At 36.8% G+C, this 16,364-nt stretch overlaps 1 protein-coding gene across 1 annotated transcript in view; it reads left to right on the top strand.

Annotated features, from left to right (window-relative positions):
• Positions 1-16,364, top strand: part of MYO1E (myosin IE) — a 175,700-nt gene that overhangs the window by 50,241 nt on the left and 109,095 nt on the right. Inside the window, exons 7-12 of the mRNA XM_044660107.1 lie at positions 4,250-4,381; positions 6,253-6,387; positions 8,126-8,258; positions 13,219-13,415; positions 14,974-15,054; positions 15,394-15,480. Of these exons, the coding sequence (XP_044516042.1) occupies positions 4,250-4,381; positions 6,253-6,387; positions 8,126-8,258; positions 13,219-13,415; positions 14,974-15,054; positions 15,394-15,480 (765 nt within the window). The remainder of the gene's footprint in view (positions 1-4,249; positions 4,382-6,252; positions 6,388-8,125; positions 8,259-13,218; positions 13,416-14,973; positions 15,055-15,393; positions 15,481-16,364) is intronic.

The raw sequence follows: 16,364 nt of genomic DNA, 5'->3' as shown, positions 1-16,364 counted from the left end.
TTATAGGTTGTCTTTTACCTGTTGGAGGTAAAATAGTCTAATTTGATGGGGTTCTTTTTTGTTGTTGTTGTTTTTAACCCTTACTTTCTATCTTAGGCAATGGGGGTTAAGTGACTTGCCCAGGGTTCACACAGCTAGGAATTTTCTGAGGCCAGATTTGAAGCCAGGTCATCCCAACTCTAGATCTGGCTCTCTACCCTCTGAGTCACCCAGGTGCCCCTAGTCTGATGTTTTATACAGTCTAGAAGGCTGATTTCATATTGATGCATCTTCTAGCTTTTTGATCGAGTTAAAATCTTTCTGTAGGCTAGTTGTATAGACATGTTATTTCACTAAACAATTTCCAGTGTAGAAACTCTTCTAATGCAGGTCTATAATTGATCTACAACTTATTTTCTTATAAAGTAGCCTGGGTGGAAGGGGTTTGGGAGGGTGAGAGGTAGGTGTGTATAAGTGATTTTCCCAGGATAACACAGAGGTAGTATGTGTCAAAAGTGTGACTTGAATCCAGGACTTCTGATAGTGTTTTTAAGGATGTTAAGTATTAGCTTCTCTCTTTTGGCTAATAATACTGTTCTTCAGGCACTTTTCAGGAGGGTCTGACTCTTCATGGCCCCATTTAGGGTTTTCTTGGCAAAGATATTGGAGCAGTTTGCCATTTCCTTCTCCAGCTCATTTTACAGATGAGGAAATTGACATCCATAGATGTTAAATGGCTTGCCTAAGATCACACATTTAGTGACAGAAGCAGGATTTGAACCAAGGTCCTGGGACTCCAGAGCCAGTGTTCTTTCTACTATATGTTGCATAAAGAGTGTTATATTTGGAGTCACAAGAGCCAGGTTCAGATTCTAACTTGGTCTTTACAACTTGTATAAACTTGGGCAAGCTATTCAACCTCTCTAGAACTATTTCATTTGTTAAATGAAGGAGTTGGACTTTCTGTCTTCTGACATTTCAGTCATGTCCAACTCTGTGATCTTATTTGAGGTTTTCTTGGCAAAGACATTGAAGTGATTTGCCATTTCCTTCTCTGCCTCATTTTACAGATGAGGAAACTGAGGCAAACCAGGTTTAAGTGATTTGCTCAGGGTTACACAACTAGGATGTGTCTTGATGCTAGATTTGAAGTGGTTTTTCTCGCTCCAGGCTGGGCACTCTATCCACTGGGTCACCTAGTTGCCCTTTGTATAATAGCAGCTCATATCTTATACAAAAAGTCATCGTTACAAAATACTTTCCTGATATTCTCTCATTTGAGTCTTCCTAGATACATTCCAGCCAACAGACTCATCATGAACTAGAGGACTTGATGGCTACCATTAAGTATTTAAAAACCTGTCACAGGGGAGAAGGAATAGACTTGTTCCACTCAGCCCCAGGGGAAAGAATGAAAAGCAATTGGTAGAAGCTACAAATAGGCAACTTTTGTTTTGGGGGAAGTAGAGTATCCCACAGTAGAATGGGCTGCCTCAGCAGGTAGTGGGTTCCTCCTTACTGGAGGTCTTTTAAACAAAGGCTGGTTAACCACCTATACAAGATGCTCTAGCTAGGTGACACAGTGGATGGAGGGCTAACTCTGGAGTCAGAACAACCTAAGTTCAAATCTAGCCTTAAACACTTACTAGCTATGTGGTCCTGGGCAAGTCACTTAACCTCTGTTAGCCTCAGTTTCCTCGGCTGTAAAATGGGGATAATAATAACACCTTCTTTCCAGGGTCTTTTCAGAATCAAATGAGATATTTGTAAAGTGCTATTTAAATGCCAAATCATCCTCACTATTATTAGAGGGGATTCTTGTTCACCATGGTTAGATTAAATGGTTCACAGTACTTTGAAGTAGGAAGTGTAGGATAAAGTGGGTTTCAATGACCAAATATGGAAGGGGGAGGTGCTTTGAAAACATTAAAATGTTAAACAAGTGGGCACAGTTATTGTTTTTATTATTATCATCCCCATTGTATAGAAAACCAGAGTGAGGTCCAGAGCTGTGACTCACCCAAGGTGACACAGTGGCATGGCAATGCCCATGCTCAGACCCAAGATTTCTAACTCAAAAGGGCCATCGCTCTTTCTGCTACATTGTACTGCTGTCTCCCAAATAAAGTCATTTCTGATAGAGAACCCTCTGTTCAAAAACATCAATGTATCGTGTTGAGGTTTAGATAGTATCTGAACTATAGTTTATTCTTGGCCCTGACGTACTGTGGAAAAGCCAAGAAGACTCATTCTGAGTCTCTTTCATGAATGAATGAGACTTTTAAGGAGAAAAGTCATCTTTTCAAAAAAAAAAATCAGTATAATGGGAAGTTTCTAACTTTCAAAAAGAGCCCTGTGAAATTCCCACAAGACTCTCCCATTCCCTAATGATTTATGCCTGTCAGTCTAATGCCCTTTCGCTCCCCTCAGCTCAATGTTATTTGAGATATTTACCTCACATCATAATGTTTTTTTTCCTGCTTGGGGCCTGTACTCTATTGACGTATAGAAAGTCTGGAGGGGGCCAGGGCTGGGTTAGGGGAGGAAACAGGGGTTGGGGTGAGAAGTGGGGAACCAGGATATGGACCAATTTCCCCCATACTGTTTTTATATATTATTTTATGTATTTGATAGCTTTATTTCAATCTTTTAAAGAAATGCTGAAACTTTACCAGCCTGTTCAATTTACGTTTCTTTTCAAAACAGCCTGCCTTCCCCATAGGGGCCACCCTGGCAGTAAAACCAGTGAAGTAAGCCTTCTTTCCTCTTTTCCCAGTGTGTAAATTGTACTTGACTTAGGAAAGTGGCCAAGTGTCTGTGACGGTCTTGTTTGCATATTTACCCTCTCCGCATGCCATTTTAGGAAGAAAAAGTACAAGTTGTTTTTTTTTTCTTGAGAAAGAAAAAAAAAACTTAAATCTTTGAAGGTTCTTCCTGAAATAATTGTGATTCATTATGGCAGTCTGTTGAAATACATTTTCTTTTCTGGGCTTCTTGTTTTGTTTGGTTTTGCTTAAGATCAAACTGAGGTAATAAGGGGCTGCTAGGTGGCTCCATGGGAGAGAGCCAGCCCAGGAGTCAGGAGAACCTGGCTTCAAATCTGGCCTCAGATACTTCCTAATTGTGTAACCTTGGCTAAGTTACTTAACCCCATTTACCTAGTCCTTACTGCTCTTTTGTCTTGGAACCAATATTCGTATTGATTCCTTTAAGTTTGGGCTAGTCACTACAGGGTTATATAGCTAAAGGAATTCTTCTCTCATAAAAACAATGTTAGGTGATAATTCTCTATGCTCAGATGAATAAAGTATAATTCTAGTCTGTTAATAAGGTTTCCAGTACCCTTAAAAACTGATTAGCCCAACACTTTAATTACTTAAGGGGTCCCATATTTTTGCTTTTCTTCCATCTATTATATTCTTGGATATTATCATGATTATTATTATTACTAAAAGCTAGTTTTTATATGGTACTTTGAGATATGCAAAGCGCTTTACTTATGTTAACTGCTCTTGATAGGTGTGATATAAAAGGGGACAAAACTGGGTTTTGAGGGAAAAACCCATTTCCTTTAATAGATGTTATGCTCAGTACTGTTTTCCCTTTTTTATTTGCTCTTATCTTATCCCAAACCTAAGGGCAGTATTCTAGATAACAGCCATAAAGCTAGCCAAGGACAAATTCTGTTATCAGTTGACCAAGCTGCCATAGTTCACCATCATCTGGGCAATGACAATTCATAATCTGCTCCATCCTTTCCCTTTTTAGGATTAAAGTGTCTTTGAGGAGGAATAGGGAGGTATATCATGTGAATAAATACAGTATATATTGATCTGGTGAGGCTAGAAGGATATAGATGAATTACTCAATATAAAATGCAATGACTTGAATCAGAAAATGGGTGATTATTTCAGAGGACAAGGTGAGGAGATCCAAAGACAGATATAGTGGGATGAGTGGCTAGGTTTGTAGTAAGGAAGATACATTTGAATCCTGCCTCACTTATGTGAGCTATGATAACCCTGAGCATTACTTAACCTACCTCACTTTCTCTATCTGTAAAATGGTGGAGTTTGGTCTCAGAAGTCCATTGCAACCTTAATTCTATAATCCTATGATCTGGGAGTGGAGTAACTCAAAAAATATATTCACTTAATCAATTTCCTCAAATAATCCAGTATCATGAGCCAGCTAAAGACTTGGTGTTTCTGTTCTTTCTTCAAAATAGTCTTTAACCTTCAAAATAATCCAAAACAATCCTTTATTGCAGGGGAAATACTTTGAAATCCAGTTTAGTCCAGGTGGAGAACCAGATGGTGGAAAGATCTCCAACTTCCTTCTGGAAAAATCTAGGGTGGTGATGAGGAATCCTGGAGAACGGAGTTTTCACATATTTTATCAGGTTAGAATATTTTTTTAATGAAATTTTTTTCCTCTTCTTTTTCTTTTCCAGATGAATTTTGCCTAGGTCTTGCTGGACTCCTGGAGAATGTAGATATACAAGCAACAAATACTCTTACAAATGCAAATAGTCAGGGGATTCACCCTTATTATAAATGAATAGCATTGTGTTAGACTTGATGAAGTCTTTGCTTTAAAGTAGTCACAAACTATCTGGAGAGGCAAAATACAAATACAAAAAAATTAGAAAATAATTTCAGATTTAAATTCTTCTAAATGAAAGGAGAAGAAATGTCACAAGGCCATACACAATTTTTTTTAACCCATACCTTATGTCTTAGAATAAATACTCTGTATTGTTTCTAAGGCAGAAGAGTAGAAAGGGCTAGGCAATGGGAGTTAAATGACTTGTCCAGGGTCACACAACTAGGAAGTGTCTGAGGTCAATTTGAACCTAGGACCTCCTGTCTCTCAGCCTGGATCCCAATCCATTGAGTCACCTGGCTGTCCCTTACCATACATAACTTTTTGCCAAAAGAATGACAAGTTGTGTCACACTCAAATAGAAATGGGTCCATTAAACCATATATAAGGATCTCCACAGGCTGCATATTGACTTAGACAACCTCAAAGTAACATTATCTATGTACTATTGTAATTTTATTGATTTTTGTTAAATATTTCCCAATGAAGTTTAATCTGCTTCAGGCCACACTTCAGAGTGTTGAGGGTCAAGTATCTGATCCTTTGATCTAGACAAATAAGTACCACAGTTAATGCTTGGGAAGTAGGCATTGCAAATGCAGAATTAGAAAGCCAAGGCTCAACAACACACATTTGAGAGTTTAATATACTGCTAGCACATTTTACATCAGCAGTGTGAGAAGGCAACTGAAAATGCTAATATCACCTTAATCTCCCTTAAAGAAATATATAGTGTCCAGAAAGTGGGATTTGGTAATTCCACTGAATTATACCCTGCTAGGGCCACTTTTAAATTCATTCTTTTAAAAGCACAATAAAATATATTTGCATAACATTCAATTATGTATACTATATTTTTGGAAGGATATCAATAAAGTGGAAAGCATCCAAAGGAGAACAAGTAGGATTGTAAAGGGTTCTAAGGTCATGTTGTATGAAGAATAGTTGAAGGAATTGGATACATTTAGCCTAAAGAAAAGAACACTTAGTGGGAGAAGTGATTATATTCAAGTACTTAAAGGACTGTCACATGAAAAAGAGAATAGGATAGTCCTATTTGTTCTCAAAGGGCAGCTTTTGTTGTTCATTCCTTTCAGTTGTGTCTAACTCTTTGTGACCACATTTTGGGTTTTCTTGGCAAAGATATTGAAGTGTGAAGTGTTTTGCCATTTCCTTCTCCACTTCATTTTACAGATGAGTAAACTGAGGCAAACAGGGTTAAGTGGTTTGCCCAGGGTCTCACAGCCAATATGTGTCTAAGGCTGGTTTTAAACTCAGGAAGCAGAATCTTCCTGACTCCGGGGTGGGTACTCTATACACTATACTACCTTATTGCTCTCACAGGCAGAACTAGGGGCAAGAGGTAGAAATTGCAAAGAGGAAAATGGGTGTATTTAATGTAGAAGAAATTGTCCTAATAAATAGAGCTATTCAAAGCTGAAATAAGTAATCTTGCCTGAGTGTTAGGGGTTCCTCCTAATTTTCTTTCAAGCAAATCCCAAAGGAACAACTGATTTTATTTTAGAAAGGATTCTTGTTCAGACATGGGTTAGCTAGATGGCCTCCATGGGCCCTTCCATGACTTAGATTCCATGTAATTTTAGGATGAAGAGAATGTATCCAAGATTCAAGTATACATTAATCTATCATGTCCTTTTCTCACTGTAGCTCATTGAAGGTGCTTCTGCAGAGCAAAAACACAGCCTCGGCATCACAAGTATGGACTACTATTACTACCTGAGCCTTTCAGGATCCTATAAAGTTGATGACATCGATGATAGGCGTGAATTTCAAGAAACATTGGTATGAATGGTCAACCATGTCTGTGTAGGACTTAAATTAATATCCAGCAACTCCTAGTATTAATTTTATAAAGTTTATTAATAATCACTTGAGGATTATTATTGAGGATGAGTAGAAGAAATAAAAAGGAAATAGAAGTAAAAAAAACCTAATTGTTTAACAAAATTAAGACCACGTTCTCCTTGCCTGTGTAAAAGCCCACTCCACCAAAGCCCCAAAAGGAAGACAAGAGAACGAGAGGTGGGGCTACACAAAACTTATATCCTCCCTACATCAGCACCTAACATGAGGTGCTGGGAGTTTCAGTTTTAGGGTACAGATCCTAATTACACAATCCCCCCTGTGATTCCCAGGGAAAATGAGTACATAGAAATCTCCCAGATTTACATGTCTAGTTTCCCCATGGAATCAGTACACATAACCAACTTCTCTAAAGATCTATAACTAGTGGTACATACAACATTGCATGTTCTAAGAGGAAATTACAATAATTTGGAGATAAAAGGGAAATAAAAAAGAAAGAGAACAAAACCAATGATTATTAGGCGCATTGACAAAAAGCCAATTGGGGGCAATCCCCTTTGGCATAAGAGTTTACATTCAGAATAAATGCATTCAACCCCCCACTTCACTACATCCCAAAGTTCATTCTGGATCTTTTGGTGTAGTGTGTGATTTCTGCAGGCATCTTCATGGTGCCTTCTCCAAGCAGTTCACTCTCTTGATTCGGGGAGGCAGCAAGTTTCTCATCCTAAAATTACTCTCAAACAAGAAAAATTTTTATAAAACTAGAATTTTATGACAATTAGACAACTGAGAGGGTTCTCCTGGGTGAAACATGGGAGGCAGAGATGGACAGTATGACAAAGGGAGAGAAGAGGCAAATTTTAGATTTGGTCATGCCCTTATTCTGAAGCTGAGGGATAAATAGTTTTGTGGATAATTTACCTAATATCTAAGGCATGATTGATTTAATTATTTGAGACCTACAGGGAACAATCAGTTTTATGTATTCTACTATATTCTATCCTCTCAGGACTAGTTTGTTAGGGAAGTTTCTTGGGTGATAAATGGAGAATAGATTGACACACCCTATTCAATAACAGGAGCTATACTGATCTGATTAAGGATTGGGAGGGACTGGTAGGTGTGGAGAACTGAGGAGTAGGTGGCCACAATAGAAAGTAGCATGGAGCACTCTAGTTTGATAGAGAGAGCCACATGAGTCACTCACCTATCCAGATGGGAGGGCTAAGAGTTAAAGGTCAATTAGCCTAATTCTTGGAATACCTATCATCATTTCCCATACCCACATACTAATTTCTTTTCATTTCACTATAATTGGTTTCCTTTGTAATCCTAAGTATTTTTTTTAATGCATTTTAAAACTTTTTGGAGAAGAGATCCATAAGTTTCACTAGATTGCTAAAGATCAAGAAATTCACTCCATTGTATCACTGAATGGTACATTGAGTATCATTCCAGTTATGACCAGGAAAGGAAGCAGCAGATGAACTCTTCTTAGGGGCCAGCTTGAGCTTGCTAACTTTGACACCCTTCCAAGATTTTCTAAACATGACATCAAGCCATTAAGACAAATTACATCCTTTCCCTTATAGACCCAACGCCTTTTTTCTCTAAAACTCAACCTGAACTTACTCATTCTGTTTATGACTGACTTGAAGAAATGATGGGGAATATGATTTGTTTGTGTAACTCAGAACATTTCCTTTTGTAGCATGCAATGAACGTGATTGGGATCTTTGCAGAAGAGCAGGCCCTGGTGCTACAGATTGTAGCTGGAGTACTCCACTTGGGGAACATCAGCTTTAAAGAAGTTGGCAATTATGCTGCTGTGGAGAGTGAAGAGTGTAGGTGGCTCTGAAAATATGATTGAATGAATGTATACAGTTTAACTGTTCTGAAATGGCCAGCAACTTTACCTAGCAGGCATTGGAGCTCACGATTTCAGTGTTTATTTTTTATTGACATCTTTTTTTTTTATGTCTCTTTCATTTCCTAACATATTCCTTTACTATACCATACCTAGCAAGCCATCCCTTATAGCAAAGATTAAGAAAGAAATTCATCAAAATTAACCCACACATCCATTGAATCTGAGTTTATGTACCACTGCACATCTACAGTCCCCAACCTTTGCAAAGAAAGGGAGGGAAGTGAACTTTTTTATGCTTTCTTCCAGGTCAAACATGGTTAATATTATTCTTAGTGTTTGTTCCACTTCTTGTTTTTATTCTTTCTAGCTGCATTATTATTCTCTTGGTTCTTTATTGCATATCAATTCATACAAGTCTTCCCCATTTTCTGAATTATTCATATTCATTGTCTTATGGAACGGTATTCTACTCTTATGGTCACGGACCACAATTTCTTTTCCATTCCCCATTCAGTGATCTTATTTTGTTTCTAATTTTTTGTCACTACACAAGTGAATATTTGGCTGAATATATACATATGATCTTTGCTCTCTTTGTCCTCTTTTGGGGACATGCTTTACAATGATATCTCTGGATTGGGATATTTAAGTTGCTTTTTCAACATATTTCCATGGTGCTTTCTGGAATGGTCAGAAGAATTCACATGATGAGTGAGGAAGGGCATGGCCTACTTCCCCTACTTTCACCATGCATACAAACAGCAACTTCGTTGTAGGATGAAGGAAAGGGAATAATCTCCAGGTGAAAACCTTAGCTTCCTACATTCACCTGCAAAACCTCTGAATACAATGATAATTAGGATTGCTATACATTCATTCATAGCTTATAACACAACACCATTTGGTATGGATTTTTGAGTGGTCAAGTAAAAATTAGCATAGCAAAGTTTCTTTGCACATCCACTCACATCATTTATTCCCATTTATTGGAGGAGAGCTAAAAGTGGATGTGAAGAATCCAAAAAGTTTCATTTAAAATTTTTATCTTTTTACCTTTAGTTTTTATATTTAACTATTATTTGAATACATACTTCCTCCCATCCGTTACCCAGCAAACCATTCCTAGTAGTAAAAACTTATAAAGATAAAAGGAGGAAAAGCAAGTCAGTAAAAGTATCACACATCTCAATTGTGTTTGGCGGTATATGCGTTTATTTTATATCCATAGTCAAAGAAAGGAGAGAAGTGCATCTTCCCAGGTCTGTCTGCTTGTAATGACCTTCTTTAGGGAATAACTTGAATGGTTATTTTTTGATGTATAGAAAGAAATGGCACTTCAGTAGTACAAAGTCACTAGTTACCTACACTTTCAATCCATCCAAAACTACTGGGGAGCACACCTAGAATTCTGAATTGGAAGCTGTTGAGTTTTTCATTTTTAAATGTTCTTGGTCTTTAACATGAGGCTTCCTAAGTAGATGACTCCTCAGTCTTGTTAGAGAACCCACATCCCTTAACCACCCAAGAAAACATTTCTTTGCATATCAGCATTCTTCAAGGATGATAAATTTAGAAATTTAGAAATAAATAGTATCCTACTCATTGCTGACAGTGCAGTGGAAAATTAGGCATGGGGATATTTCCATTCCAAATAAGGCTTCTTTTCTGTTTTTCTTTTTCTGATAAAAGAGGAAATACTGCTCATTCCCTAATTTCTGATATCAGTCTTGATAAAGCAGATATGCCACATTTCATGTATAGCAGTATGGCTAAGAGGTAGAAAATGAGAGTATTCCTTTATTGGATTCGTTTTTTTCCATATAGTACACATACATAAAAACTTATGCCAACACAGAGACACACATGTACACACAAATACTGAAATATTGCAGATAACAGAAGTATTCTCCAGGGTCACTAATACTTACAATATCTTGGGTTTGAGGTTCATTATGATTTTTACAAAGATAACAGTGTTTTTCTTGGCTTTGAAGATATGTTACATTTGCATCCTATTTATACCCCAAAATAAAATCATGAGACTGCAATTATTTGTCTTCATGTTTGAGCCAAAATGAAATGATTTGTTACTCACTGATGATAGGAGGAAGTGACCTCCTCAGCCAACTGGGTAAGACCCAGCATTGGCAACTACTGGAGAATTTCCCTAACTGAAGCTGATGGTGGGATGGGATCAAACAATCCCTCACTAATGTATCCAGCACACTTCCTCCTAACTATCCTGTAATAGGAAGCTCTGGGGTTCTCCCAACACCACAATCTCCTGATTAGCCTAGAAAAGCAAAATTCCCCTTAAAACTGGCAATGTTTGGTCCCTCTGACCTTTGACCAATGGAACCTTACTGTAATTATATTATAAAAATTTTATATCCTGCATATTTCAGAAATGGTAAGTCAACAAAAAATGCCAGGAAACTGTCCCAGTCAGATGAAACACAATTTGTCCTAGATGAATTTGATCCAAGAGTTTTTCACAAAAATATATTTCCAGAAAAATGGAAATAAGCAATTATACTTAAAATTCTATTGGGAAGAAGTGCCCTGCCCTCATGATGCAAAGTAAAATATGAAAGTATTCCTGCCCCACCCACTCCAATTTCTCATATTCATATATTAGGTACATAAAACCTCCCAAAAAAAACCTAAAAAGTTTACATGCATCATTCTGCTCCACTATTAAAATTATAAAGATTTAAATAAAAATGGAATTTTGCTATGCTGTATTTTTCTGCAAATTCTGACCACTATTGGAGCTCTGATTAAGGAAACTTACACAGAACACTAGATTGGACTGCTAGATTTGCAGTCAGGAAGATCACAATCAGAATTCTACCATGGATGTTTACTAGCTATGTGACCCTGGGCAATACTTTGAGCCTTAGTTTCCTCATGTGTAAAATGGGAATAATGATTGCACCCACCTCTCAAGGTTGATCTGAGATCAAATGAAATGCAAACCTTCTACTGCCATATAAATGGGAATTATTATTATAAATTTAAATAAAATAATTTAATTTTCATATTCCGTAAAACTTATTATAAGTGCATAATTATATACTTACACACATTGTATACACACACATAATCACAGTAAAAGAGATCTTTTATGTGAATATGAAGGGCATAGCAGCCATTAGGAAATTATAGATCTATAACCATGGACTTTGTAATGGCAAAATATGGCATGAATTTTCCAGGAAGTGGATTGAAGCACTTCTCTAATCTCAGTTGCATAAAATGTGAGATCCAAATTGTAGGCAAAATCTGTGCTATGTTTTTTGGGTGAATGATACCCTTCATTGTTTTTTTTCATGCTAGGGAGATCTAATATATTGCGGGTGTGTGATTATTATATATTGTCTTAATAATATGGGTAATAACCTATTTTTTTCTACTTCTCATTTCTTCCACAGTCTCTCTTCCTATGCCTCAGTTCATCATATTCTTCCTTGTCTCCTCTTGGTTCTGTATATTTGTGACTTTTACCCAATCCCAAACCCAATCAGCTCCCAAGCCCTATGATTCCCAACTCCACAACATCTTCCATCTAGTACTTCCTCTCCAGTTGTACTACCCACATCATTATAATAGCTTTCTAACTTTTTTGCCCTCCTTCATTCTCTCCAGCCTTAACATTGCTACCAAATTGATTTCAATACATGACTCTTATTTTCATTCCTATCTTAAAAATTTCAATGTGCTTCCATTACTAATCTAATTCCAAATCCTAATTTGGTATTTAAGGACCCCAAAATCTAGCACCAGTCTGCCATTTTGTTTTTCTTTCACATGATATCACTTTATAAATCTTTATCAAACTACTTGTCATACTCTGGATGAATCTCATATTTCCCATGTCTTTTCTCAAGATTTCCTTTACCTTCATCTTTGTATATATTTGTGTTAATTCCCTTTATACCTTGGATTGTAGGCCCTTAGCAGAGATAAGTTATGCAGAGACTTTTTTTCCCCAATAACACATTTCCTTATCCTAGCTGTACTGGTTTTATTTGTGCAAAAGCTGTTAAATTATATTTTACTCACATGAGCCGATTTTTACTTGTGTAATCACTCTAACTTGCATTTATTTAAAAATTCTTCTCATAGCCTTAACTATTAAAGTTACCTGATTTCATTCTCTTAAATTTTTTTGATGTGGGTCTTTAAATGTTCAGGTCATGCTCCTTCTAAGCTTATTGTAGTACAGAGTATTAATATATTAATCTAAACATAATTTGGGCCAAAGTACTCTCCTTTTTTCCTAATGGTTTATGTTCTTTTTGTATCAAAAACTTATGTTGGGGGCAGCTGGGTAGCTCAATGGATTGAGAGTCAGGCCTAGGGAGGTCCTAGGTTCAAATCTGGCCTCAGACACTTCCCAGCTGTGTGACCCTGGGCAAGTCACTTGACCGCCATTGCCCACCCTTACCACTCTTCCACTTGGGAGCCAATACACAGAAGTTAAGGGTTTAAAAAAATAAATTAAAAAAAAAACTTACGTTACTGAGTTCATTTTTTTATTATTATTCTTTTTGGCCTCATCTAGTCCACAGATCTACTTTTATATTCTTTAATTAGTACCAAGTAGTTTCAATGATTACTATTTTATAATATCATTTGAAGTACAGAATTGTCATTTCCCCCTCATTCTTACTTTTTTCCCTATCATTTCCCTAGAGTCATTAGACTTTTTAATTCTCCAAAGAAGCTTTGAAATTATTTTATCTAATTCTATAAAGTACTCCCTGGATAGCTTGATTGTTATAGCACTAAATCTGTAAATGTATATGACGAATATTGACTCCCAGATATTTTAAACCTTGTGTAGCTGGGAGATCTTTCAATCAATCCATCCTGGTGAACAGTATAATATTTTCATTTTTAAAAATAAGAAAATGTGTTTGTTTCAACAGTTTTGGCCTTTCCTGCTTTTCTCCTGGGGATAAACCAAGACCGACTAAAAGAAAAACTGACCAGCCGGCAAATGGATAGTAAATGGGGAGGCAAGTCAGAGTCTATTCATGTGACTTTGAATGTAGAGCAAGCCTGCTACACCAGGGATGCCCTTGCCAAGGCTTTGCATGCTCGAGTCTTTGATTACTTAGTAGATGTAAGTAAAGACAAGTTAAGTCTCTTTGGGGTGATGTCATTTATTCCTAGATAATTTTTCTTTATTATAAAGCTATTAAATACTCATTTTTCACTTTGAATGCCCTTCTTCCTCACTAACTAAAACCTTTTCCTTCCACTTTAGAATCAATACTGTATATTGGTTCCAATGCAGAAAAGCATTAAAGGCTAGGTAATGGAAGTTAAGTGACTTGTCCAGGGTCACATAGCTAGGAATTATCTGGGGTCAGATTTGAACCCAGGACCTCCCATCTCTAGGCTTGGCTCTCAATCCACTGAACCACCTAACTGCCCCCTCCTCACTAATGTATGTCCTCCACTCCAGGATTCATTTGAGCCCTAAGCCATATAACTCCAAATTGATACGGTTATGAGTTCCACCAGGATGGGCAATTGGTTGAATTAGGACCAGAGCACCGTCAGATAAGAGTAAAATAAATTAATGTGATGGGCCTTTTCACTCCTAAAAACCACTAGTACTTGGGACCTCATCCCCCAATACCAGAGTCACTGGAGAGCTAAATTAATTTCTCAACAGTTATTTTGGTGGTGATGCAGCTATGTTAATCAGATTATCTGGATTATCTGCTACAAGGAAAATGAGCTGACTCTATAAACCTCTCCCCAGAACATAGATTGTGTGATCTCCTGAATGGTTCTCAATTGCTAAGTCTATTGAAAGGTTGGCCACACCCAGAAATAGGATCTAAGTGGATTCCTGAGTCCTTTTGTTTCTTTGTTAGACTTCTAGCCCTTCAGAGGTATCAACTTGAAACAAGAAAAATGCAAAGTTAAGAACAATAAATCACCAAAAGAATATTTTGTTTCCTGAATATCAACAAAGCCTTATCTTGAAAGTCATATTTTTATTTATAGTCCTAGACAGTGTCTAGGACTGATAATTCCTATTATATACCTTCCTGAATTCAGGTGTATTTCCAATGACATTAATCCAGATCAGAATCTATTCCAAGTTAAAGAATTCTAGAGAAGAAATTAGACATGCCAAAATTGAATGTCTTTCATCATAAAGAAGGCTCAGACTTTTCCTCTTTCTTTCTATTTTAGAGCATATATGTGGTTTTTTGGTTTTGTTTTGAATGATTTTGCCATTTGGAATATCAACTTCATGTGGTGAGGAAAGAGCACTAGGTTTGGAGCCAGAGAACCTAGCTTTTATAAACTGGCTCTCCCATTTATTAGATGTGTGAACTTACCTTCATTTCCTTGCTTCAGTTTTCTCAATCCCAAATGAGGATGATAACACTTTTGCTCTCCCTGTCTCACCGAGTTGTGAAGAAAGTGCTTTGTGAACCTAAAAGTTCTATATGAAGGCAAGGTATTAGTGTCATCTGAAGAGTTTTTGTGAGCCAAAAGCAGAATGTCAAAATGAGGTCCTCTGCTGTAAAGATAATATTCGTGGAGAGAGAGATTCCAGTGAACTAAAATTTTCCTATTCCATAGAGAAAGAGAGGCTTGTTTGTTTTTCTGAAGGAAAAGTTGTTGACTACAGTTTTGTCATTTTTTTTTCTGTCTAGTCCATCAATAAAGCAATGGAGAAAGACCATGAAGAATACAACATTGGTGTCCTAGATATTTATGGCTTTGAAATATTTCAGGTAAGAGTTACTGGAGAAGAATGGATAAATGGGTAGGGAGAAGGGCAAAATATTTCATTGGGATTCCAAAAGATGGTTCTAGCTAATGAAACAATAAGTGTAGATCTATGCTAGTCTTTTTTTTCCTAAGCACTATCTATTCCTTTACTTCATTCATTTCCCATAAATGCAAATAAACCTGTGAGAAATCAGACTTCTAATGTCTTTTTGTTAAGATTCAAATGATAGAGTTTTATGCTATATACTGCTATAGAATTGAAATGACCTGCACTCACTGTTCCAGAAGTGACTTTTTAAAATAGCCTGACAATAAAATGATCAGTTTCTTTTATCTTCCAGAAAAATGGCTTTGAACAATTTTGCATCAATTTTGTTAATGAAAAACTACAGCAGATTTTTATTGAATTGACACTAAAAGCAGAACAGGTAAGTTCCTGATTCCTCCTCTGGATTTTCTGCTTAGTTTGTTTGTATTTAAGTTAAATTAGTTGTAGATTAGAAATTATTGCTCTCCTCCCTTTCTTCAGGTTTTCTGGAATAAATGAAATGCCTCTTTAGAGAATCAAGTAGAGAAACCCAATGATATTGTCAACTTAGCCTATGAAATGGCAACGCCATCTGTTACCCTTCCCCCCCCCTTCCCCCCCTTAAGCAAAGATACAGCGAGTCTGGTCTTATGACTGGCTGAGGTTTTTTTGTTTTTTTTTTTACTACTTTCTGACTCACTAACCAAAGTGGAAAATCTAAACCTGGTTCCAGCCCCAATTGTCATTGTCTATGGCACACACTGTGTTCAAAAGGAAAAAACTTGGTTTTTCTCAAACTTGTTCCATGCCCATTTTCCCTATAAATAAGTAAATCCGTAACAGAGACAAGAATTTGGAATCTGACTTGAGGTAGTCTGTTTTAGCTTTTACAGAGTAGCAAGATTCATTTTCCTCATATCAAAGGAAACCGGCACTTTAATTTAATCATGGGACTATGATGTCTTTCAACAACTCACTCCTCTTCTTAAAAATCCTTAATGGCCTATCACTGACTACAATATTTAGTGGAAGCTCCTTATCTTCATAATTGAGGCCTTCCATGAGTTGGATCCAAATTACCTTTCCAATATTTACTAACTTACGTAAAGCCTTCATGTCAATCATTCATCATTCCGTCTTGAGTTTTTTCACCTTTAAGCCTTTCCTCATAGATTAAATTCAAGAAGCTTTTTAATTACTAGTCGGTGTTACTGGTCGTACATCATAATTACCCAACAGTAGTTTATTTTAATGATAACAAAGAAACTTCCAAGCCTCTGTGTT

The sequence above is a fragment of the Gracilinanus agilis genome, chromosome 2, assembly GCF_016433145.1.
Source record: "Gracilinanus agilis isolate LMUSP501 chromosome 2, AgileGrace, whole genome shotgun sequence".
Taxonomy (NCBI): domain Eukaryota; kingdom Metazoa; phylum Chordata; class Mammalia; order Didelphimorphia; family Didelphidae; genus Gracilinanus; species Gracilinanus agilis.
Note: the sequence above shows the minus strand (reverse complement) of the source record. Positions and strands in the feature narration are given on the sequence as shown.